The sequence below is a fragment of the Schistocerca gregaria genome, chromosome 5 (genome assembly GCF_023897955.1).
Source record: "Schistocerca gregaria isolate iqSchGreg1 chromosome 5, iqSchGreg1.2, whole genome shotgun sequence".
Lineage (NCBI taxonomy): Eukaryota > Metazoa > Arthropoda > Insecta > Orthoptera > Acrididae > Schistocerca > Schistocerca gregaria.
Genome location: NC_064924.1, coordinates 51,590,756 through 51,617,064, shown reverse-complemented (window position 1 = coordinate 51,617,064; position 26,309 = coordinate 51,590,756). Strand labels below are relative to the sequence as shown.

Here is a 26,309-nt window from a genome sequence, read left to right as displayed (position 1 = left end):
AGGAACCAGGTTTTAAATTGTAAGACATTTCCAGGGGCAGATGTGGACTCTGACCACAATCTATTAGTTATGAACTGTAGATTAAAACTGAAGAAACTGCAAAAAGGTGGGAATTTAAGGAGATGGGACCTGGATAAACTGACTAAACCAGAGGTTGTATAGAGTTTCATGGACAGCATAAGGGAACAATGGACAGGAATGCGGGAAACAAATACAGTAGAAGAAGAATGGGTAGCTTTGAGGGATGAAATAGTGAAGGCAGCAGAGGATCAAATAGGTAAAAAGACGAGAGCCGGTAGAAACCCTTGGGTAACAGACGAAATATTGAATTTAATTGATTAAAGGAGAAAATATAAAAATGCAGTAAATGACGCAGGCAAAAAGGAATACAAACGTCTCAAAAATGATATCGACAGGAAGTGCAAAATGGCTAAGCAGGGATGGCTAGAGGACAAATGTAACGCTGTAGAGGCTTATCTCAATAGGAGTAAGATAGATACTGCCTGCAGGAAAATTAAAGAGACCTTTGGAGAGAAGAGAACCACTTGTATGAATATCAAGAGCTCTGATGGCAACCCCGTTCTAAGCAAAGAAGGGAAGGCAGAAAGGTGGAAAGAGTATATAGTAGGTTTATACAAGGGCGATGTACTTGAGGACAATATTATGGAAATGGAAGAGGATGTAGATGAAGACAAAATGGGCGATAAGATACTGCGTGAAGAGTTTGACAGAGCACTGAAAGACCTGAGTCGAAACAAGTCCCCCGGAGTAGACAACATTCTGACGGCCTTGGGAAAGCCAGTCATGACAAAACTCTACCAGCTGGTGAGCAAGATGTATGAGACAGGCGAAATACCCTCAGACTTCAAGAAGAATATAATAATTCCAATCCCAAAGAAAACAGGTGCTGGCAGATGTGAAAATTACCGAACTATCAGTTTAATAAGTCACAGCTGCAAAATACTAACACTAATTCTTTACAGACGAATGGAAAAACTGATAGAAGCCGACCTCGGAGAAGATCAGTTTGGATTCCGTAGAAATGTTGGAACACGTGAGGCAATACTGACCCTACGACTTACCTTAGAAGAAAGATTAAGGAAAGCCAAACCTACGTTTCTAGCATTTGTAGACTTAGAGAAAGCTTTTGACAATGTTGATTGGAATACTCTCTTTCAAGTTCTGAAGGTGGCAGGGGTAGAATAGAGAGAGCGTAAGTCTATTTACAATTTGTACAGAAACCAGATGGCAGTTATAAGAGTCGAGGGGTATGAAAGGGTATCAGTGGTTGGGAAGTGAGTGAGACAGGGTTGTAGCCTCTCCCCGATGTTATTCAATCTGTATATTGAGCAAGTAATAAAGGAAACAAAAGAAAAGTTCGGAGTAGGTTTAAAATCCATGGAGAAGAAATAAAAACTTTGAGGTTCGCCGATGACATTGTAATTCTGTCAGAGACAGCAAAGGACTTGTAAGAGCAGTTGAACGGAATGGACAGTGACTTGAAAGGAGGATATAAGATGAACATCAACAAAAGCAAAACGAGGATAACGCAATTCAGTCGAATTAAGTTGGGTGATGCTGAGGGAATTAGATTAGGAAATGAGACACTTAAAGTAGTAAAGCAGTTTTGCTATTTGGGGAGCAAAATAACTGATGACGGTCGAAGAAGAAAGGATATAAAATGTAGACTGGGAATGGCAAGGAAATCGTTTCTGATGAAGAGAAATTTGTTAACATCGAGTATTGATTTAAGTGTCAGGAAGTCGTTTCTGAAAGTATTTGTATGGAGTGTAGCCATGTATGGAAGTGTAACGTGGACGATAAATAGCTTAGACAAGAAGAGAATAGAAGCTTTCAAAATGTGGTGCTACAGAAGAATGCTGAAGATTAGATGGGTTGATCACATAACTAATGATGAGGGATTGAGTAGAATTGGAGAGAAGAGGAGCTTGTGGCACAACTTGACTAGAAGAAGGGATCGGTTGGTAGGACATGTTCTGAGACATCGAGGGATCACCAATTTAGTATTTGAGGGCAGCGTGGAGGCTAAAAATCGTAGAGGGAGACTAAGAGATGAATACACTAAACAGATTCAGAAGGATGTAGGTTGCAGTAGGTACTGGGAGATGAAGAAGCTTGCACAGGATGGAGTAGCATGGAGAGCTGCATCAAACCAGTCTCATGACCGAAGACCACAACAACAACAGGCGTGGGCCTACGGTTATGATGTTAAGACCAAGGTTCAGTGTTGACAACGGGTCGGGAAAGGTTCTCCAACACCAAAAAATGCTAATCAGGTCAGGTCAAATGTCAAAGCCATGCCGGTAGTTTTTTTAACTTTGAATGACTAGTTCTTCATGAATTCGTGCCACAGGGACAAACTGTTAATCGATGGTACTATCGCAACGTGTTGCGATGCCTGCGAGAAAATGTGAGAAGGAAACGGCGTGAAATGTGGCGAGACAATTGATGGCTTTTCCGTCACGATAACGCACGCGGACATTCATCGCTGTTGGTGCGTGACTACTGCACAAAAAACGATATCAGTGTGCTGCCTCATCATCTGTACTCTCTAGGCCTGACCTCTGAGTACTATTTTTATTTCCAAAGTTGAAAACCCCGTTGAAAGGACGAAGATTTGCAACGATAAACAAGATAAAAGAATAGTCGCAGACGGCGATTCGCGCTATATAGCAAGAGGCGTACCAAGACTGCTTCCGAATGTGGAAACGGTGTTGAGAGTGGGGTATCAGTTGTCGAAGAGAGTATTTCGAAGGAGGCCATGCACAAAAAGCAAAAGGTAAGCGTAGAAAAAATTTGTGGACAAAGTTCCGGAATTTTTTGAGTAGGCCTCGTACATGTTAGGAAATAGAAAAACCGACCAGTTAAAACCGATACCGGTATTTTAGTTCTAAATGACCGGTATTTCTCGGTATTTGTTTGGTCGGTTATAACAGGTTTCTATCATTTTTTTACTAATACAATGTGTACGACTTTTTCCTCCGTTTGCCGATAGGTGGCAACAACGGTAAGTAGCGGTCGAAAGAAACAGAACGAAGACATTAGGCAGTTAGCTTGGACCTTTGTCAACATAACCTCATTCAAACATTAGGCGATTTGTGTCTGCATCATAAAGTTGTTCTTGACTGAAAATGTCAGATTATCGGGTGTGTGTGTGTGATGTCCTTAGGTTAGTTAGGTTTAAGTAGTTCTAAGTTCTAGGGGACTGATGACCTCAGATGTTAAGTCCCATAGTGCTCAGAGCCATTTGAGCCAATGGTGATTTTAACGTCGTAGACCGGGATCGTGGTGGAAGAGAGAATGTTTTCGAAGACGCAGCACTAGAGACATTACTGAGTGAAGACTTGCGTCAAACTCAAGAAGAATTGGCACGATTAGTGGGAGTGACACAGCAAGCCACTTCAAAACGTGCAAGGCTATGGGCATGATTCAGAAAGAAGGAACTTGCGTCCCGTGTGAACTGAAACCGAGAGATGTTGAACGGCGTTTGTCTGTTTGTGAACAGTTCTTTCAGAGGTTAAAACGGAAGGGATTTCTGCATCGCATTGTAACCGGGGACGAAGACTGGGTCCATCACGATAACCCTAAACGCATAAAATCATGGGGATAGGCCGGCCATGCTTCGACGTCGACGGCCAAACCGAATATTCACGGCTCCAAGATTATGCTCTGCATTTGGGGGACCAGCTCGGCGTCGTGTACTATGAGGTGTTAAAAACCAAGTGAAACAATCACAGGTGATCGTTATCGAACGCAGTTAACGCGTTTGAGCAGAGCATTAAAAGACAAACGGCCACAATACCGCGAGAGGCACGATAAAGTGATTTTGCAGCACGACAACGCTCGACCCCATATTGCAAAACAGGTCAAAACGTACTTGGAAACGTTAAAATGTGAAGTCCTACTCCACCCGCCGTATTTTCCAGACACTGCTCCCTCTGGCTATCACCTGTTTAGATCAATGGCGCATGGCCTGGCAGACCAACACTTCCGATCTCATGAAGAAGTCACAAATTGGATCGATTCGTGGAGTGTTTCAAAAGATGAACTATTTTTTCGACGCGGGATTCGTACGCTGCTCGAAAGATGGGAGAAATTAGTGGCCAGCGATGGATAATACTTTGAATGATACACGTGTAACAATTTGTTTCACTAAAGCCTCAAATGTTGGGTAAAAAACGGCGGAAGCAAAGTCGTACGCCTTGTAACTGGCTAAAAATATTGGCATATAAATTTGCCATAGCAGCAGTGCTACAATTGATTTTTAAAAACGGGTAATATTTCCATTGCTTTGAAACAATGAGTTTTTATAGAAACTGGAAAAAGCAAGCAGCACTATTTTAATAACAATGCTACAGTTAGAAACTATCACCAAACACATGACAAATGGAATCGGTAGGGCATTGCAGCGACAATAATGTACGTGCGTGTTGCCGCGTGCATGTGCACATTGGTTGTGTTGCTGAATGGCACAATGCCTAATTTGGAAGTATTTTACAAAATGCGGTACCAGTGAGATACACTGCTCCATTTGCGTTAAAAGATTAAACACGTGAGGAGGCGCAACAAACTTACGAGATCATATGAGGAGGAAAAAAAATGCACAGCGTTCCTTACAAGGGAAACACCCCATCGCACCCTCGTCAGATTTCGTGGTAAAATGGACCAGTGGATAGCCCGTCAAAAGCTGAACAGGGATCAAGCATGAAAACACGAAGAAGGTGTACTGAACTGTGGAAGAAAAGCCAAATAAACAGTAAACGGTGTAATATTTCAGGCTTATTCAGCCATCATATTAGGCTCCAGGAAGCTATTCCGAGGGCAGTGGAGATGCAAGAAGCATAGAGATGACGCAATGTGGGATGAGGTACCGATGACAGATATTAGATTCGGTACCATTCCAGTGAGAGAGACTGCCTGCATGATGCTGCTGCTCTGTGACTGGCTGCTGTGTTCGGAGCAAGGGCGCCAAAACGTTAAATTTTAGTTGCTATTATTAATTAAACCTGTCATCCAAATTACTTCTTTTTTTTTTAAATAAACATCTCTCAACAGCCAGCTATCACTCAGTCATTTCAAAATTATTAAAATCAAAGTATTACTAAAACAAAAGACTGACGATATTACCGCCGATGCTCTTCGGTGGCGTTCGGGTCACGCCTTGCTGGCTTGGCGCGCGAAGTGTCTCGGGCAGACCGGCTCTCCAGTTCTGTCCGTTCCAGTAGACAGACATGTTGCCTGTTATAGCAGTATTTGATCATGCAATTTTATTTACTACAGTTCCGACCGTCGCTAGGTACAGACATGTTGTCTGTATTAGTAGTATTTGATTCATGTAACTTTATTCTCCAGTTCTGACGGTTCCAGTAGACAGACATATTATCTGTGGCAGGATGTATTTCATGTTATTTTAGCCAGATATAATGACTGTGGAAAGATATGGTCAATACGTTGTGATTAAGAATAGTTTCTCGTGTTTATATCAATAAAAATGCAAGTGACATCCCAAATGAGTTATAGTTTATTCGTAGCAGCAGTTCCTTGCGAAGTTAATTTCAGCCTTAAGAAAATGAATCCACGACCTGCGTGCTGTTTTCTGTGCTGGGGACATCGTCATCATGAAGACAGCAGGTTAGTGAAGTGTACAAGAACTTACGTATTCCACACAGGGCAGTGGAAACAACTAGGCACCTCACGTGTACTGCATGCACAGTACAAATGTGCTCAGTGACACGTCATCTGCAGTAATGCAGAGGAGGTAAAGAAGGATGAAAGTATTAACACTATCTCACATTTTTTCTTTTTTTCTTACCGTAACGGTCCAAGCTCAAGATGTGTCAACATTATTGATACAGGAAAAAAAACATTTTCCTGTATATTTTCACATTTTATTTCACGCCTCTTTGAATATCTTGGGCTTCGTCATATGAGGACGTAATTTCGGATCACTGGACTAAAAATGTGTCATATTAATAATATCAAAACATATATTTTGCTCGTACTAATACGTCAGGGGTTGGATACCAAAGTAATCTACCTCACAAATATTGGGTGAAAATCAATACTTTAAGGCCAGGCTCTCATTCAAAATGGCCGAAAATCAGATTTTTTATTGCATTTTTGAAAGGTATATGTGTTTAGAATGTTGGAAATGACTTCTATTGCAATACACACGCAAACATATTCGCCCAAAACCCGACGAACATTGTGTGCAGGCTGAAGAACGCAGCATGTCCAGCTCAGCCAGATCGGATTTTCTCGCCAAGAAGAACGAGGGAACTGCTCTCCAGAAACAATTCGAGTTAGAGAAACGGCTGATATACGGTCCTGGAATTGCAGACTAAACTAAGTAACTAAAGTCCTTTTTTTGTCAAATTTTAGTCAAAACTAATCAAAATATAATTTTAGATCCGTCATATTAGATTAGCCATTTTGAATTTTGAAAATCGAACTTCAGATTTGTGTTCAACGACATCAAAAATATATAATAACGTGTATTTTTATGCAAATTAAACTAATAATACTATAGCTTTCCCTATCGCTTAAAGACGAAATGATTTCTCAAAACTGCGTGCAGCACAAACTAAAAACAGTTCATCCTATTAACTTCTGACTTCCGAAAAGTAATCACTTTTCTTGGGAGCTTATATCTATAATATGTGCAATTTGTTAATATTCCTATTTTTCGTAAAGCTATAAAGAGTGACGCAACCACCAAACAATAGAACTTAAAGTTCGAGTTATCACCAGTCGTTAAGTTCAAGGTTATTTCATTTAGGTTAGGAATAACCTCTACTAAATTTAATATAGTATCAACTGAAGTTATCCATTTTTGATTTCAGGTAACTTCTGAGGACTACATAGCTCGCATCTGCGAACTTCAAACTCTGAGGCCCTTGATCAAATAATGATTATGGGGGCCATTTGTTTTTGCACTGAAAATCTAAAATTAAGTTCAGAGCATGATCAATCATAGTCCCCAACCAGATCCTTTGTATGTCTTTTCGTCTTTTAGGTGACTCAAAAAATTTCCAAACTTTGCCTATTTTTTGCTCATATGAATGAGAATGTGACCTTAAGATAAAATAAGTTTTGAGCATTTCCTATAAATTTTAGCTCTTTGGCGAACCTGTGTTACCAAATTTACGGAATGAGTTGTACAAAAGTGGTAATTTTAGAATCTTGTCCCCTCTTGAATTAATCTATGTGGACGCCTTGAGTTTTAGGGTGCCAGGCCTGAGAGGGTAAGGCTGGCTTTATTTCCTCCCGCACCGCCCCACCGCGCCGGTCGATCTGGGCTCTAGATTGTTTACGCTCGCGACCGATTGCCATGTTATAGTCTCTGAAGTGTATTATTTGTTGTTTCTGTTGCTATCTTGAGTGTGAAATCGGTATCATGCAGCTGTCCTCGCCAGTCAATCCACTGAAATACTCTTCGTCTCTGCGTATCTACTAAAACAGTCTTCCTCTGAAACCGGTTACTGCACTCAGGTACTGGCCTGTGTATACCACTTTTACTCTCCACAATTCGGTCCATTACGAAACTGTCGATTTCTTGATGCCTCAGCATGTGTCTTTGTAATCCCACAGTTAGTATTACAGCTCCCTATCTCAGAGGTGTTCTGTGACTTATTTACGAAATGACTTTGCTTTATGAAGAATGCTAGTGGCTCAATACTGTCGTGGTCTCTGTCTCTTCTGTTGTAGCCGTCTCAATGAACGGATGTAACAAAAGGTTGTGTCTTACGATGCTAATTTAGATACGCTGAAATGCAATAATATGTGTACTGGAGAGCCAAAGTAACTGGTACACCTACATAATATCGCGGAAGCCCCCTACGAGCACGCAGAAGTGTTGCAGCACGACGTGGCATAGACTCGATATATGCCTGAAATAGTGTTGGAGGGAACTGGTGCCATGAATCCTAGAGGACTGTCTACAAATCCGTAATAGTATGAGAGGGTGGAGATCTCTTCTGAACAGCAGGTTGCAAGGCATCCCAGATATGCTGAATAATGTTCATGTCTCAGGAGTTCGGTGGCCAGCGGATGTGTTTAAACTCAGAAGAGTGTTCCTGGAGCCGCTCTCTAGCAATTCTGAACGTGTAGGGTGTCGCATTGTCCTGCTGGAATTGCTCAATTCCGTTGCAATGGACAATGGACATGAATGGATGAAGATGATCAGACAGGATTCTAACTTACGTGTCACCTGTCAAAGTCGTATCTAGGCGTATGAGAGGTCCCATATTACTCCAACTGCACACGCCCTACACATTACTAAGTCTCCACCAGGTTGAACAGTCCCCTACTGACATGCAGGGTACATGGACACATGAGGTTGTCTCCATACCTGTACACGTTCACCAGCTCGATACAACTTGAAACGAGACTCGTCCGACCAGGCAGCATGTTTCCAGTCATCAACAGTCGAATGTCGGTGTTGACGGGCCCAGGCGAGTAGTAAAGCTTTGTGTCATGCAGTAATCAAGGGCTCCAAAAGCCCATATCGATGAAGCTTCGTTGAATGGTTCGCACGCTGACACTTGTTGATGGCCCAGCACTGAAATCTGCAGCAATTTGTGGAAGGGTTGCACTTCTGTCGCGTTGAACGATTCTCTTCAGTCGTCGTTGCTCCTGTTCTTGTAGGATCTTTTCTTCGTCTGCAGCGATATCGCAGATTTGATGTTTTACCGGGTTCCTGATATTCACAGTACACTCGTAAAAAGGTCGTACGGGAAAATCCCCACTTCATCGCTACCTCGGAGATGCTGTGTCCCGTCGCTCACTTAAATCTGGATAACCTGCCAATGTAGCAGTAGTAACCGATCTAACAACTGCACCAAACACTTGTTGTCTTATATATGCGTTGCCGACCGCAGCGCCGTATTCTGTCTGTTTACATATCTCTGTATTTAAATACGCATGCCTATACCAGTTTCTTTGGTATATTCAGTGTATATTTACTTTACTGATTAGTATTATTTAATTTACTCCTTGTCCTCATTTAATAATTTTTCATGATTTTCAGCAAATATTTTGTTGGTCGTCTTAAAACTATGAAGCAATGGATCGCCCGGCACTGTCGCAGCCGTAAGTGCTGATTTATAAACTTCATTTTATTGTGAAGTTAGTTCTGACACGCAAAAACTGATTAATCATCTTTTCACGGTCACATATTATCGTGTTGAAGACAGGCCTACAATACAGGCTTCGACAACTTTCATTATTTATCTCATCATTATAATAGCCCTGCTCTGTCTTCTAATTTTTAGATACAATATCCACAATCAACGTCTATAGGAGTTCTGGGAACTGGGTCATGCAAAACATTTTTTGTTGTGTATATTAACAGCATACTATACGGAAAGAGCGATTATATGCTCTCAAGTAACTTCTAACAGCAGTCCAGTTAAGACACACAGATATTGTAACTTTGTAGAAATATTTGTAAGAACGTGTGGAAGACAAATATCTAATAAACTACTGAAAGAAATACATTTTAATTTCCTCGTGACAGGTTAATGTCTGTTAACTGCGTGCCATGTTTACGTTCCAGGTTACAAAGGTTGCTCAGTGTGGCGACCATGTACATCTACAATAGCCTGGAGCAGCACTATAAATTGCTCTTCTGCTGCTTGAAATATCCCAGTCGGAATATAGGCTACCTACCTCGCAATGCTCATCCTCAACTTCCGAAGTGTCTTAGTGTCCTGTTGATAGACTCTTTTCTTCAGGTAACCCCACAGCCAGAAATCAGACGGGTTGAAATCTACTGATCTTGGTGGGCACGCAGTTTGGAACGATCGGTGATTCGAACTTTCGAATCACGTCCTTCAGCCCGGTGCGGAAAGGTAAGTATTCCTTTAATGCGCCTATGCTGGTGAAGAGTAGCAGCACTATTGCCGTTATTTTGAGAAAACGGCTTTACGAGTAAATCTCTGCTCACCTTTTCCATACCCATGTTGACTGTCTATAGCTGTAATGCACGCTGGTGTTTGTGTTTCATCACTACGTCGCCGTGTGAGTACTGGCACCTAGCGGCAAGTCATGACACTAATGTCACTAACAACATAAATCCAAATAAAGTTGTGTACATATGCAACGAATAGTTTTCCGTCTACACTGGCTCAAGCAGCGAAAGTTTAATTACTGGCACCCTATGTTCAGTTAACTGATGTTCATATCCTAATGCTCACGGCGCCTGTAACAGGTTATGAATGCCTGTGTTTGTATAGCTGTGATGTTCGACTCTTTGATCACATTTCACCATCATATGCACAACTATACTGGCTGCGTGTAGACAGATTTGCATATCCTCATATCTCTCGTCGAGCTTAACGCTTTTGCGTGAGCAACATGGCAGAAACACCCTTTCTCATCACAGCAAAATCCCTTGTGTCCCACTCAACCGATCAGCCGCCTTCTAAATGTACCGGTACTTTTTCAGTAGCAGGAAACCCTCCCGCATTACATTAGAGAACTGAATAAAATCTTCAGCTTCCGATGACTGATAATGACATATCTTCTAAATCACCAATAAGATTACCGTTATCCCTGTACGCACTCAGTACCCTTGTACATCCCTCTTTCCATCCAGATCTCCCTCATTCCCAAGTATTCATAGCCGATGCAGTCTCCTTAAATATCCTTTCACCAGAACTCAAGATGGCTCTGAGCACTATGCGACTTAACTTCTGAGGTCATCAGTCGCCTAGAATTTAGAACTAATTAAACCTAACTAACCTAAGGACATCACACGCATCCATGCCCGAGGCAGGATTCGAACCTGCGACCGCAGCGGTCGCTCGGCTCCAGACTGTAGCGCCTAGAGCTGCACGGCCGCTTCGGCCGGCCCTTTCACCAGAACTCGTAATCTCAGAAAACATATATTTTGTAGACCTAAAAGTACTCCCTATATCTGCCACTATCATTATTTTTACTAATGTCACTATTATTATTATTATTATTATTACTGTTAGTGGCTTCAGCTGCAGCAGTACAAGTAATGCCAATATAAACATTGTGAGTTCATGGTCAGTATAATTTACTCACGCTGCACTTCAAACATTCAAATAAATTTAAAACTACGTAGTTGTCATATTGAAATTGTTATTTCTTAGGTAACTATGATATAATAGGTATTGTATGCTTGAAACTCTGGTCATGTGTAAGAGAGGGCATAATGGCCGTAATCTGATCAGGCTAAGTATATAAATTAAATGGAAGGTCAGTGTTGGCCGTAATATTGATGTTTTATTGATAGCAAAATGAGATTTTCGATCACATGGTGATCATCTTCAGCGCTGTGCAAATAAGCTCAGACACTGGTATCAAGTTATCAATAACCAAAACTGAGAAGCGATCATTCTGCACACAGCACTCCATGCAGTCGCCAATCAATAAGTATATAAATACATAAAGCAGACTGATTTTGGACCTGCATAAACAGAGGTAATTGATTCGCGTATCTTTACGACAGAATGATTTACAAAATAAACTTTCATTGTTTTAACATGCCGAAAGACTTCAGTTGACCGCCTGATTTGATTAATATTTCCACTTTTTCTTCTCATTTATATTTTCTCTCTTTCGTTTCTATTTGTACTTACTTTCCAGAGGTTCCTTCCCCTCGGGGGAAACCGCCCTGTGGTCCGAACCAAATTACGCCTGTACTACCATCGCTGGATAGTTTCCCTATTATGCGGTGATGGTTTTCCGGATATCGTCTTCTTAGAGTAAAAAGGATATCGCGACGTGAAGCAAATCTCAACAATACAGCGATCTCTGGAGCGGCAAACGCCGTTGCTTAGCATCAGTCTGACGCCAGAAAATTAACGAGCATCATGAATGTATCCATCCCCAGTCAGCAAGATCTCATGAAAACTGTGAAATGTAGTCAGAGTACGGAGCAAGGACAGCAGTAAGTAGGTAAGTCATCAACATGCATCTGAGTTTCACCAATCCGTGGTACCTAAAGCACAGGCGTTAAATTGATCGCACCTTTCTGAGGATGTGTAATATAAATTGTCACAGCCACGTATATTTAATGAATACATCGATATTCGGTACTAAAAGTTCTATTCAGGGTAATTTGATTTTGCGAAGCAGTCGTTCACACTGTTTATCGAGTTTTTTCTGAAGCAGTGTGTGTTTGGGAGCATAAATTTTATAGAGCATGTAATTACAAGAAAAGCAGAATACTACAGATTATACGTTCTCTTACGAAGATTCTATGCCAGGTGATGTCTGTATTTGCCCGTTTAGCCATCGGTCGACCATGGTGGAGTGCGTCACCGTGGTGTCTTTGAAACACGTGTTTTTCATGCACATATCGTACTGCAGACAGTATTGGTTGACGCCAAAATTGGAAGTCGGCAGATACAATTTTTCTGCCTTCCTCCGATTGAGAATTAGAAAGCACAACAGCCAAGAGAAGGCTGGTGAATACTGGTTACTTACAATCGTAAAAACTGCGGCGTAGAACGACAGGGAAGAATGGCCAGACGGGAAGGAAAGCCTGCAAATAAAGAAGTACACTTATTACATAGTGTTAAGTCAGAATGAAATACCTTTCTACAATAAGATATCTGAAGTAACATGCAGGGTGCTCAAAGTCTTTAGCGTCATAAGCGTACAGATGGTATAGAATTCTTAACGGAATGTTTTGTGACGAGGAAAAAAAGGTTGGCAATTAATGTTTGTTTTCTTTAATTGATACAAACGACTGGCATCTCATAGCAACAGCAACGAAATTAGCAACTGTTCAAACTCACGATTGCCATTATCAATGCTTGCATTGCAGCGAGTATAAAATTTTGCTGAACTCTCTTAAATATTGCTCTAGTATGCCGTGCAAAGAGGAGGCAGTTAGGACACTACCGACCAACTCTTCAGTTTCCAGTGGGTTTCAAACACGATCGACTTCACGTAGCTTAGTAAAAGAAATAATAATAATAATAATAATGATAATAATAATTTGCACGGACAGATCACACGCGACTGTGTATTGTTTTCATTGTACAAGGTGCTAGGGCTTTTTCCCGTTCCATTCGCCTGTGAAGAGAGGGAGGAGATATTACTTAAACGCCTCATTGCGCTTCGCGATTACTATGTGAGAGGTATGTAGGGGGTTGGTACGTTTCTAAATTCGTCACTCTACACTGGTTCTTGAAACAGTGTAAGTACCCTTCCTCGGCATAGTTTGCGCCTATCTTTAAGCGTCTGCCTATACAATTTCTTCAGCATCTCGGTGATACTCTCTCATGGTTCGAACAAATATGTGACTGTTGTTCTTCTCTGTATACATTCAGTACCTCCTATTAGTCCTACGTGGTATGTGTCCTACGGACTTAAGGAATGTTATAGAATAAGTTGCACAAGTGTTTTGTAAGCAATCTCCTTTCTCAACTAACTGCACTTCGCTATTATTCTACGAGTTTCAGTTAAAAACTCGTCTTTAACTCGTTTTTACAATAGACGGCAATGCTCACGCGAAACGATTTTAGTTTAAGTTTCAGATTTGCTCTGCTACGTGCCAGAAGTCTATCAACTGCTTAATCTAAGACTGAGCCTATGTGATCATTTCATTTCATATCCCGACAAGCTGCTGCACCGAGGTATTTGTTGGGACTCACTGATATTGTAGTCTAGGACACTACGCATCGCATTTTAAGTGGTTACTTTTACATTTCTGAACACCTCAAGTAAATTTTCACTCTTCGCACCAATCTGAAACCTTATCAAGATCTGACTGAATGTTTTTGCAACTTTATTCAGACAGTACTTTGTTACAGGTTGCTCTATGGACAGCAATAAGTCTCTTGGGCTTGCGTTATATCTACATCCGTATCTACATCCGATACTACATCCCATGTCATCTCAACCAAGAATTCCTTGATACCGTCATAACTTTCAGTTGACACCGCTCACAATCGTAGTTTGGATAATGAGCATAGGTATAGCACTGAGCTAAATCCTTTTCAGAAGAAAAATAGCAGTTCATAAACTTCTAACTTACATTGCTTGTTCGATCTTACCCTCTGATGTATTCATTTACGACCTTTAAGAGCTAAGATATCCCTGATCAGCAAATTCGACGACTGGGAATAATTGGAACCGAAGACGCGAAATGTTGTAGATTATATTGTTGTTGTTGTTGCTGTTGTTGGGTATAGAAGGTATGGTAGATCAAGAGCCTGACTAAGGACAGAAATTGTCGAGTAATGACGTCTCGCCAACCTTCAGACTAATGGTTAGAAAAGTACATAACAAGACGGTTGCACACTGTAAACAACCCAGTGCTTGACACCATACGATTAACTATTTACTGACTCGGGTATCTTTTCTCAGCATCAATAAAGCGAAGACGGCACTTGTGTCTTTCAACTTTCATCTGTTGCTGAAGCGAGTTTGTACCTACGGAGTAAGAAACGTTCGTACAGTTTCTTTTTTTTATGACGAAAACTAGTTCGGTTGAACCACGAAAATTGTATACCGTAACCACGATCAGATTAGCCTTTACATTATTTGCGCCTTCCAAGGAGTAGATAGTTCGTGTTTTCGACACCTTGCTCCACAGTTATAGACGGGAACATGGCTGGGAGTCATAAACACGAGCAGTTTTAACTGGACGCCGAAACGAGATGCTGATTTCTTATGCGTAAATACTGCTCTTCAGGCGAGAGCATTGGATGGTTGATCTTCAGGAACAAGACGATGGGGTGAACGATATCAAGTGGGAAGGAAGTGCAGGGAGAACAGAGACGGGAATTACTCGTAAGTTCATACAGAGTTTCAGTGGGAAAGGGTGAACGGATACGGGAAGCAAAGCAGGGTGCGTGGCGAGAGCGGAGCGAGAGAGAAAGAGAGCGCTTTGGTGGGGTGTATATACAGGCATAGCAAAGAATTAGAAGAGTGAGAGGTTTGGAGAATGTTGGGGGAACGCATTCCGTATGTTCGATCGCTTAGTAGTTTCATTCTGTTGTGAGATTTCTGTTGCGTGATTTGTAAGTGCGGTTCCAAGTCAGTTTAAAATCTTTGAATCAGTCAGAGGTACTTCAGTGTGATATTAATTGGAGAGAACAAAAAAGATATGAATAAACACTTAAGTATGCAGAGTGTCCATAACTAAGTACCAGTGTCAAAACGCTGTAGAAAGAGAATCGCTGCTAAAAAGACATCAAATCTGAACAGCATATTATTGACACTGGGGAAAGTGTCATGGAATAAAAAAAACTTTAACGAAAATTTTACTAATAGATGGTGCTGTAAGCGTCTTAACGTAAATGAAGTCAGCTACAATGACAGGTGAATCGTAATACTGTAAGACGTGTATATTTCTATTGTCTATTGTCAAACCACAATTTATGAAAGATGTTCGTAGGAAGTCAGTAGCAAGCGAGAAGTGAAGCGGGTTGGTAGCAGGTCTGAAGCGAGAGGTTGAGAGGAGCGGTGTGCCTGCCAGCCACCAGTTATTATTTATAAGAGATTATAAATGGATGTACAGAGACATCAGCTAACTATTATCATAAGTGGAACTAATATTATTGAATTAATTTTTTGAGAAACTCACGACTACTGAAGGTATGTTTGCCCAATGCTAGTTGTAAGATTATTGTGAAAGGTAAGTCCCATTTGAACGTTTGTAAAATCATTTCATTCTGAATATAATTAATTTTTCCCAGCAATATTGGATTACTAATTATAATCCATCCCAAAACCATCAACGTAAAACTTTGCAAAATTTTATTGTTGTCAAGAAAATGTTTAACTATGAATTACGTAACTTCAGTCAAATTAATTACAGAATAACGTCAGCTTTGGTAATAAATACAACCACTTATTATGACAGCCCACCAGCAGCTAATAGAGTATAGTGAAACAGAGTAAGTATATTCATGTCGCAGTTCGATGTAGCAGTCAGATGGCGATCCAGTAACAGTAAAAAAAAAAGGTAAGGAACAGTTTTGGGTTAGTGCAGGTAATGACTGAGCGCCACGACGACGACACATTCTATGTTTCGTCGAAATAATCAGAAAATCACTTTTAATAAGCAGCATTTAAATTTGTATGCGAAGATTGGCAAAGAGAATTAATTTGAAAGGGAAGATTTCATTTGTTATTATTAAGCAAGAGATAGAAATCCTAAGGGAAGGTTTCATAGGTTACTGTAGAAGGAAGGTTGTGTAACGAAAGAGATTCAGAGGAGTCGGGAAGGTTTTAATACGACTGTTCAGTGTGCATGACTGCACAAGTTCGGCGTCAACATCTGTGGCACTGTCAGTTAAGTCTATCTACCACGCAAGGTCGTACCACATCGGATGGGGAAAACCGGTTTTTAGTTTTCCTGAGGCGAAAAACCGCATAAATTCCAAATTACATAGGTTTCTTACCGTCGTGAGATGGCGCAAGACATGTTTAATATGCTGTCCACCGTCTTTTCCCACAAGCCGAAATCGAGAAACAGCATGTTCCACAACAGATCGGAATATCTCGGGGTTCACGTCCAGAATGCGTTGTGCAGCGCGTATCTACAATTCAGCTATTTTCGTGGCGCCTCTGTATCAGCCGCTTCACCGGCTTTGGAATGTGCGGAGAATCGGCATCTTGCACAGAAAAGGCCCCATCACACATCCACACTGTTGAATGGCTGGAATGACGTTGTTGCGCAAAAGACTCTCACAGCGTTTACCGTTGACGACATAGGTAACAGCATCCGCAGGAGTCACCTCCTCGAAAATATACGGCCCTACGGTGAACGATGCCGTTAACCCGTGCCACACAGTTTACAGGATGAAGCGGTTCTGGTAGACGAGCGTGCGTGTTTTCCGTTGTCCATAATTTGCATTTCTGCGTATTGACATACCATTGGAGATGCAAATGGGCTTCGTCAGACCCCAGAATGTTCCATGGTCATTCGTTGTCCAATTCCATCCGAGCAAGAAATTCCAGACGGAACCTTTGTCTTGCTGGTGGGTCAGCAGGAAGCAACTCCTGAAAAAAAATGGTTCAAATGGCTCTGAGCAGTATGGGACTTAACATCTGAGGTCATCAGTTCCCTAGAACGTAGAACTATTTAAACCTAACTAACCTAAGGACATCACACACATCCATGCCCGAGGCAGGATTCGAACGTGCGACCGTAGCACTCGCGTGGTTCCGGACCGAAGCGCCTAGAACCGCTCGTCCATCGCGGCCGGCCCAACTCCTGAACATGGGTGATTTTGTATGGATAGCAACGCAGGATGTTTCGTAGAATTTTATGCACCGCGCTCGCATGCATGACCAACGTCCGAGCAGTTTCCCTATCACTGCATGTTTGCACACCACTGCTCGACCGCTCCTGCAATGTTGTGGCCACACCTTCGACAGACATCGCATCTACTGCTTTCATCCCTCGGCCACTTCAGGAGAACCTGTCTTTTCGAATTTTGTAAATACCTTCCCCAGACCCTTAGCAGACATTTCGTCCCAGGAGTAGCCCGAACTTCTGCTGGCCTACTGGCGCACAGTCACCGTCTTGGAAAAGAACTTTACCAGCAGTATGCGATTCTTCGTGGAGACATTCACGCTGGACGTCTCGGACGCAAACTTAGGAACAGCCGTGTGGCGCGTGTCCGTTGATGCGCACTATTGCCCAAGTCTGTTTTCTCATGACTTTTCCTTGCATCAATAGTGCACTGCTCAAATTTGACGTCATTCTGAGCAGCGGTTCCCTTTCTACAGCGTTTTGGGACTGGAATATTAGTTATAGCCGTGTAACATCACATTTTATTTAGGAAATTTGACTGGAATACTCTCTTTGAAATTCCGAAGGTGGCAGGGGTACAATACAGAGAGCGAAAGGCTATTTACAGTGTGTACAGAAACCAGATGGCAGTAATAAGAATCGAGGGACACGAAAGAGAAGCAGTGGTTGGGAAAGGAGTCAGATAGGGTTGTAGCCTCTTTCCGATGTTATTCAATCTGTATATTGAGCAAGCAGTGAAGGAAACAAAAGAAAAATTCGGAGTAGGTATTAAAATCCATGGAGAAGAAATAAAAATTTTAAGGTTCGCTGATGTAATTGTAGTTCTGTTAGAGACAGCAAAGGACTTGCAAGAGCAGTTGAACGGAATGTACAGTGTCTTGAAAGGTGGATATAAGATGAACATCAACAAAAGCAAAACGAGGATAATGGAATGTAGTAGAGTTAACTCGGCTGATGCTGAGGGAATTAGATTAGGAAATGAGACACTTAAAGTTGTAAAGGTGTTTTGCTATTTGAGAGCAAAATAACTGATGATGGTCGAAGTGGAGAGAATATAAAATGTAGACTGGCAATGGCAAGGAAAGCGTTTCTGAAGAAGAGGAATTTGTTAACATCGAATATAGATTTAAGTGTCAGGAAGTCATTTGTGAAAGTATTTGTATGGAGCGTAGCCATGTATGGAAGTGAAACATGGACGATAAATACTTTGGGCAAGAAGAAAATGTGGTGCTACAGAAGAATGCTGAAGATTAGATGGATAGATCACATAACTAATGAGGATATATTGAATAGAACTGGGGAGAAGAGGAGTTTGTGGCACAACTTGACTAGAAGACTCGATCGGTTGGTAGGACATGTTGCGAGGCATCAAGGGATCATCAATTTAGTATTGGAGGGCAGCGTGGAGGGTAAAAATCGTAGGGGGAGACCAAGAGATGAATACACTAAGCAGATTCAGATGGATGCAGGCTGCAGTACGTACTGGGAGATGAAGAAGCTTTCACAGGATAGAGTAGCATGGAGAGCTGTATCAAACCAGTCTTAGGACTGAATACCGCAACAACAACAACAACATTTAGGAAATAACAGTATCAGGCACTCTGCTGTGTGTAGGAATCAAAGATGTTACTCCTTGCATAAGAAAAGCGAACACTGTCATTACATTATCTCTGATTTTTATTATCTCTGTTACTCAATGTAATATTAATGACTCTGGTTTTGTTCTTTCTCTGATAAAGACGAAAGTGAACTTATAACACAGAATAGTGAAAGTTGTATTCAGTGAATAAATAAACGAGTGCTCATCTCTGATAGGTAATTAAGTGAGACTCGAACATAAATATTACTCTTTCTAGTGATTCTAATTACTAAAGAAAGTTTCATCTGAACTATGGACGCGGAGTTGAAGAGACCCTGGGGAGACTGGCGAACGAACTTGAAAATAAACACGACGATTTTCAATGTAGTCAAGAGCAGGGAATAACAAAATGCCACGACTTTTTACCAACATATTACCACACGACAAAACACTCACAAGGCGACTTTAGTTTCAATGTACATTTCAATATACCACTTGAAAACAAAGAATACGTGCTAAACTTGCCCATAAAACCGTAAAATACAATGAAAATAATAAAAAATATGTCTTCTTTGTAACGTTATGAGTTGTCTGAATTGAGAGCGTGCAAGGGCAAAATCTCTTAATTCCCTTTAGTAATATGGGAAAAGATTTATCAAGAAATAACATAAACTATTCTGCAGGGATTGAAGATAAATATGTAAACCTTGAATACAATAAATAGAAAATCGAAAGTGAGCTAAGGAAGTCATCTGACACATGTATTGTGATATCACAAGAATTATAGGTCTTGCAGCGCTGAAGAGTATCCTTACGGCATTGTCTTCCTGATTTGTGGTTTCGACGCTATCGACTGCGCGTTGTCTATTCCGTTTGAAGTCCGTAAACTGTCTGCTTGCACGATATGTCCCGCAAAGATTGTTTGGCTACAAGAAACTGACTATATCTGTTGTTCTGGAATTGTTTTGGTACCTTACTTTATTTTTACCTCTATCGGTCGTTACCATTTTTCGTAACTTGGCAACAATAAATTCTTTCAGACTTACTTTTTATTTATTAAGTCTTAAAATTGGTATCTTTACATTTGTATGTGTACTATAAACGCGTAACAGCAGCCAGTACAGGGTGGACAAAGTAAAACTGGCCTCGACAATGTAAGACCAGCGCGTATCTGAACCTTGTTAATGAACAGAACTGCCCACAACAGAAAACGCTGAAACTGTTATATCAGTGCACTGGTCGGTTGCTGTCACATTTATGCACATGCATATCTCGCATGTTTTGCGTCCTTAGCACTTCGATATGTCATTACAGCTGAGTGAGCGAGAACAACAGATGTGTTTTTTTTTTTTTTTTGACCAGTTTAATGTAACTCAAAACGTTACTCACTGTGAAATGTGGATGGGAAAAATCGACTGATTAAACCGATACGTGCATTTTAGCTAAGAATAAGCGATATTTTTCGGTATTTGTTTGGTCTCGTTTATAAAAGGTATTTTTCTTTTTTTTTGCTGCTAACCGATGTATCAATTTGCCATAGCAGTTTACAGAAACCAGTTTGGGAAGGCGTTCTGTTACTTTCGAAAGATTGATATTGTCTTTGAATGATATTGTTTCCAACGAAAGGTGTCAGCTTATAGACCACATTATAAATAGAGTATTTATGAAGAGATTGGACGCTAAATATTCACCATTGGATTATTTCACTACTGAAATTTTAACTGGTGTCATGTAATTGTTCCTAGTAAATATTGTATTTTGCCCACTATCTAAACCGTTCATTTGAATTTTTTGAAAGAGCATTTTCGGTTTTGCCAGCACAAAATCAGTTGTATTCCAAGTCCTGTCAAAAAGTAAAAGTATATGTTTGACCAAAAAGCTGCTTTTCCATTCGAAGTTGTTGAAGAAAAAAACGTTGAATTTTACAGAAAAGCTTATAATTTGTGTATTATTTCGATGAAGTAATATTAGAGAAAGGAAGTTATGGCAACAGTAATAAATTAGAAGGTCAACAGTTTGTCCATAATATAATTTAGCTGATCTGATCGGGCAACGTAACACGAAAAGTAGAGTTGTCCTACCTCAGTTTCCACCCTTGTCACTGGCTGTTTGTAATGCCAAAATAGAGCTATGATCCGCGATTACAAGGTAACACTTTAACAATGATTTAAAAACATAGAATCAGTAGTAAAATACTGGTGAATTTATTTGTAGTATTCAACCTTTAACTAAACCAGCGAACGGGGTACGGAATATCCTTTTTTATTTACCTATTTTATTCGATATTTTGATTCCGTTTATGTTGAAAACTATAATGCCAAAGCCTGAGCGACATGTAGTATTTCTCAATATTTGAGTGATGTCTAGACCTACGTTTAATATAGGAAATTACAGCAATAAAGAACAGAAATCGGTTAATTCAGGAACCGGTTGTTATGAGCGGATTTAACAGTCAGTTTGAACTGGAGATGAAAACAACTGGCGTACACGTAAACTGGTTGTTTCAGGCGATAACCGTCATCCCTACCGTAAAATAGCTCCTGTTCATTTTCGAGTGTTAGGCGAAACACAGTTCGTGGAAAACAGATGCGGAACTGTATGCGCAAGAGTTTAAGACTGGGAGTGTTTTGGCGAAATCTACAATGCAAAACTCAGTGGCAAACTGGAGCGAAACGGGCTCTGTACGAAACAAAAACCATAACCAACGAATAAATGTCGAACACCAGAAAACATTGCTCGAGTTTTAGTGTGGATAACTTCCGGACCAATTTTATTTTTCCCACCCTGTACAGTAGTATTGGATTGGCTGAATTGTGTTATAGAAACTCTTGTTTACAATCTGGTGAGGTATTCACACTTCCGTTCTTTGAGCTGGACCATTTTTTTATTCATGGCTGCTTTTTTTTAACAGTTGTTTAACTGACAAGAAAATTCCCCTAGCAGCTTATCGCTAAGACGTCTCACTGATAAATTGTATTTTCTGTGGTTTCCCATCTTATTACATTATCTCTACAGCTAATGAGTGACAGCATGTTTCACTCGTGTTTCTTAATCTAGGATAGCACTCGACATCCTTATTTGCTGTACTTTACGATATTCATCTAGATTTATCCAGAGATATTCAGAGTTGCTTCATTATGTTCTGGTTAATTTTCAATAATCTGTTAAAAGAGACTAATTTGTTTATTTCTCGAAGGAAAAAGAAAACAGAGATAAATGAGTATTCATACAGAAAAAAGTTCTTTCTTTATATTCCAAACGGGGTGCCAATGCCCTGTTACATGGCTTAATACTTACAATTTGCAAGTTACTGAGCAGCTTTGTGGACCCAATTTAATAAAAGTAACTTACCTGTATTGATTGCACTCATTATAGTAGTGAAATACATGTACGTAAATATTGTCTTCCTCTTGTAAGTGGGCATGTGCTTATGTTAATTAGAGATATGCAAAGTGGTCCTATTTATCTGACGAAATTAAGTCTTTTCCCTCCAAAATAATGAAGAAGGAACTCGTTATCTATGACATTAAACAAAATTCGCAACTAACTCAATCGATTATATTAAAGTGCATGGTAAATGTTTTGACAAACGTTGACAAAGCCAAATAACATCTTGGCAAGCCTGCTCAAGGGATCTGTGGTCTGATAGTAATGAATAAGTATCTGGATAAAACAATTAAATTCATAAACCCGTATTGTAGTTTCTGAAACGCAGATAGCGCTATACAAGTGTATAGGTTTGCATCTGTCGCCTGACTTGAAAGTCTGTTGATAGTTTAACTGCAAGGAAGTCTTCAGAATGAAGCTTGAAATTACTGAAACTCAGTAAAAAATTAATTGATTGACCTATAGTTCATCTCGCTGTCGTGGCTGGGTCTCACCATGTTAATGTGCAGGTGGAGGGTCAACTGGCTGCAAAACGAGTCATTGGTTTCCTACCACCAACTTAGTTCATATTAGCCGGAAAAATTTCAAAGTACGCAGCTCACCAAGTCTGCCTGAAGAGGTACCCGGCTTCAGAAACGCTCGGCTGATGATGGACGGCTGAATATGTCTGCCGGAGAAAAACTCTGGCGGAGAAGGAGCCCGCAGAAAAGTGATTTTGTGCCTTCTGCTTCTTGAAACGAAGACTTGTGTCTCTGCGGTCATTCATCATATTGTTTTGATTGGCTGAAATATAGGTATTCCGAGTGCCGACCAGTAAAAAGACATATTAAAAGATGCTGGCCTTCTACTCGGACTCTGATTTCAGACCGAGAGAGGTGGCGTAGTGGCTACACACTAGATTCGCATTCGGGAGGACGACGGTTCAAACCATCCTGCTTTGGGCTTCCCGTGATCTCCCTAAATCGCTTCAGGCAAATGCCAGGATGGTTCCTTTGGAAGGGTACGGCTGAATTCCTGGCCCACTTTCCCTAAACCTTTGGGGCCGATGACATCGCCGTTTGGTCACCTCCCCGCAAGCCAACCAACCAACCAATTTGATTTCATGCGGTTGATCAGTAACAAGCTACCTGACCCTCGGCGCTGAAAAACTGTCTCCTCCTCTGTCTTTGTCGACGGCCAATGAGGTTGGAACTCTGTAGCACTGCTGTGTTTCTCTCTCTAATTTCTAATTTTTTTTATATTACCCAGTCCCAGCAGCTTTCACATTGTGTTAAACATTTTCGTTTTGCAGATCCTGAGCTCTAAAGCGTCCCACATCTTTAACAGTGTCCTAACTTCCCCGCCACACGCTCATTGCTCATAGGTCATCTATGGCTGTCTATGCATTTCAAAAAAGGTCTACTTTCTACTGTACTGTTTGCGAAGATGTTCTTCCGGTTCCTGGCCAAAAGTGGCACATCCCTCCTTCCACAGACGATGGTGATCCGGCGCTACAGGACTCTTGGTGTCCAGCACACACAACGGCTCCTTCAGTGTTGTGCGAATTACGACTGAGGGCTACTTCCCTTGCTGGCTATAAGGCATACCCACGCACGCTCACTCACTGAGCACTGCAATATGCTTTCACTTAGAGACCTCTTATTTACACTACTGGCCATTCAAGTTGCTACACCAAGAAGAAATGCAGATGATAAAGGGGTATTCCTTGGTCAAATTATTCTACTAGAACTGACATTTTCAGGCAATTTGGGCGCATAGATCCTGAGAAGTCAGTACCCCGAACAACCACCTCTGGCCGTAATAACGGCATTGATACGCCTGGGCATTGAGTCAAACAGAGCTTGGATGTCGTGTACACGTACAACTGCCCATGCAGCTTCAACACGATACTACGGTTCATCAAGAGTAGTGACTGGCGTATTGTGACGAGCCAGTTGCTAGGCCATCACTGACCAGACGTTTTCAATTGGTGAGACATCTGGAGAATGTGCTGGCTAGGGCAGCAGACGAACATTTTTTGTATCCAGAGAGGCCGGTACAGGACCTCCAACATGCGGTCGTGCAATATCCTGCTGAAATGTAGGTTTTCGCAGGGATAGAATGAAGGGTAGAGTCACGGGTCGTAACACATCTGAAATGTAACGTCCACTGTACAAAGTGCCGTCAATGCGAACAAGAGGTGACCGAGATGTGTAACCATTGGCACCCCATACCATCACGCCGGGTGATACGCCAGTATGGCGATGACGAATACACGGTTCCAATGTGCATTCACCGCGATGTCACCAAACACAGATGCGACCATCATGATGCTGTAAACAGAACATGGATTCATCCGAAAAAATGACGTTTTGCCATTCGTGCACCCAGGTTCGTCGTTGAATACACCATCGCAGGCGCTCCTGCCTGTGATGCAGCGTCAAGGGTAACCGCAGCCATGGTTTCCGAGCTACAATCCGACCTTTATCAAAGTCGGAAACGTGATGCTACGCATCTCTCCTCCTTACACGAGGCATCACAACAACGTTTCACCAGGCAACGCCGGTCAACTGCTGTTTCTGTATGAGAAATCGGTTGCAAACTTTCCTCATGTCAGCTCGTTGTAGGTGTCGCCACTAGCGCCAACCTTGTGTGAATGCTCTGGAAAGCTAACCATTTGCATATAACAGCATCTTTTTCCTGTCGGTTAAATTTCGCGTCTGTAGCACGTCATCTTCCTGGTGTAGCAATTTTAATGGCCAGTAGTGTAGGTGAACCATCAAATTCAGTCTCAAAATGTAATCTACATCAGTTGAGTACTGGCAACCACCGATAGCGATACACATTTCTTTTACCAGTGGAGGTTAGTTATTCAGATCTGGTTAGTCTCTTTAATTCTGGTTTTGTATCAATGACAGTTACGGGACAGTTTGGGAAAAACGGTCGTGTAACACCACCTTTTACAACGTAACAATTTTCAAGTAAAAATTCGGCAATATCCGGAAAAAAGAATTTTTGTTTAAGTTTAAAATTTGCTTGGCTACGACGTTCCTCTGCTAATTACCAAAGAGTTTTTGTAACTGACTGTCGAAAACATTAGGAGGCACTGACAGCTTTAGATATGAGAAGTGAACTTTATTCCTTTATGGTGTCATAGTGGTGGACGTTACTGTTGTTTCGACATTGTAACGACTCATTTATGATGAATTTTACTTGCGAGTACACATACTGTGAGGATGAGATTACAGTGCCTGGCTCCTTGAAAAGTTGGCTATGATTCCGGATGAAGAAATTTCCTATTCTCAGTATTTCGTTTTGTGCGGCCAGTAGGTTTGTAAGTGATGAGTGCTGTCTCTACACTTAGTTCATCAATTTTTATGGAATGTATTATATCACAGCCTAAGGATACAGTTCACGTTCGAAATATAGTTGCATGATAATACATCAACACAGATAGGAATGGAAAGTGGTGTACCATCGAGTGATAGTCCGATATTTATAGAATCATGGAGGTGATCATCACAGACCTGGTACTAAACGACTAAACTTTCAAAGTTACCAACTGTCAGTGCAGAGATACTGTTTACTATTTCACTGAATGTTGATTTCTTTATAAAACACTTTTTAGACAAGATCGCATATAGGTAATTTGATAACTAATTTCGACTATTACCGGTCGTCTTCAGAACAAAATATACACAGCAGGTCCAAGGTAAGAGAACACTTTGTCGTCTGGCTGTTAACAACGCAAGAGAATGTCAGCTTCGAACTCATACTTGTAATACATAAAACGTCCATATGTACGGTTTACTCATGTTACAAGTATGAGTTCAAAGATGACATTCCGTTGCACTGTTAACAGACAACTGACGAAGTGTCCTCTTTTCTTAGACACAGCTGTGGATATTTTGATCTGAAGATGATGGGTAATGGTCTGAACTAGTTATCAGGTCCCTATATATGATCTTGGACAACAAAAATTTTATAAAAAGATTGAAAACTTTGAACATAGCTGCTAAGGTTCAGTGACCGTGTCAGAATTATATTAGAACAAAAAAGCCCTCGGTCACAAATATTAAGTCAAAATTGACCAGG

At 41.0% G+C, this 26,309-nt stretch overlaps 1 protein-coding gene across 1 annotated transcript in view; it reads right to left on the bottom strand.

The window, feature by feature from the left end:
- LOC126272584 (putative phosphatidate phosphatase) overlaps window positions 1-26,309 on the bottom strand; it is a 337,576-nt gene that overhangs the window by 97,182 nt on the left and 214,085 nt on the right. Inside the window, exon 5 of the mRNA XM_049975510.1 lies at window positions 12,481-12,538. Coding sequence (XP_049831467.1) covers window positions 12,481-12,538 — 58 coding nt within the window. The remainder of the gene's footprint in view (window positions 1-12,480; window positions 12,539-26,309) is intronic.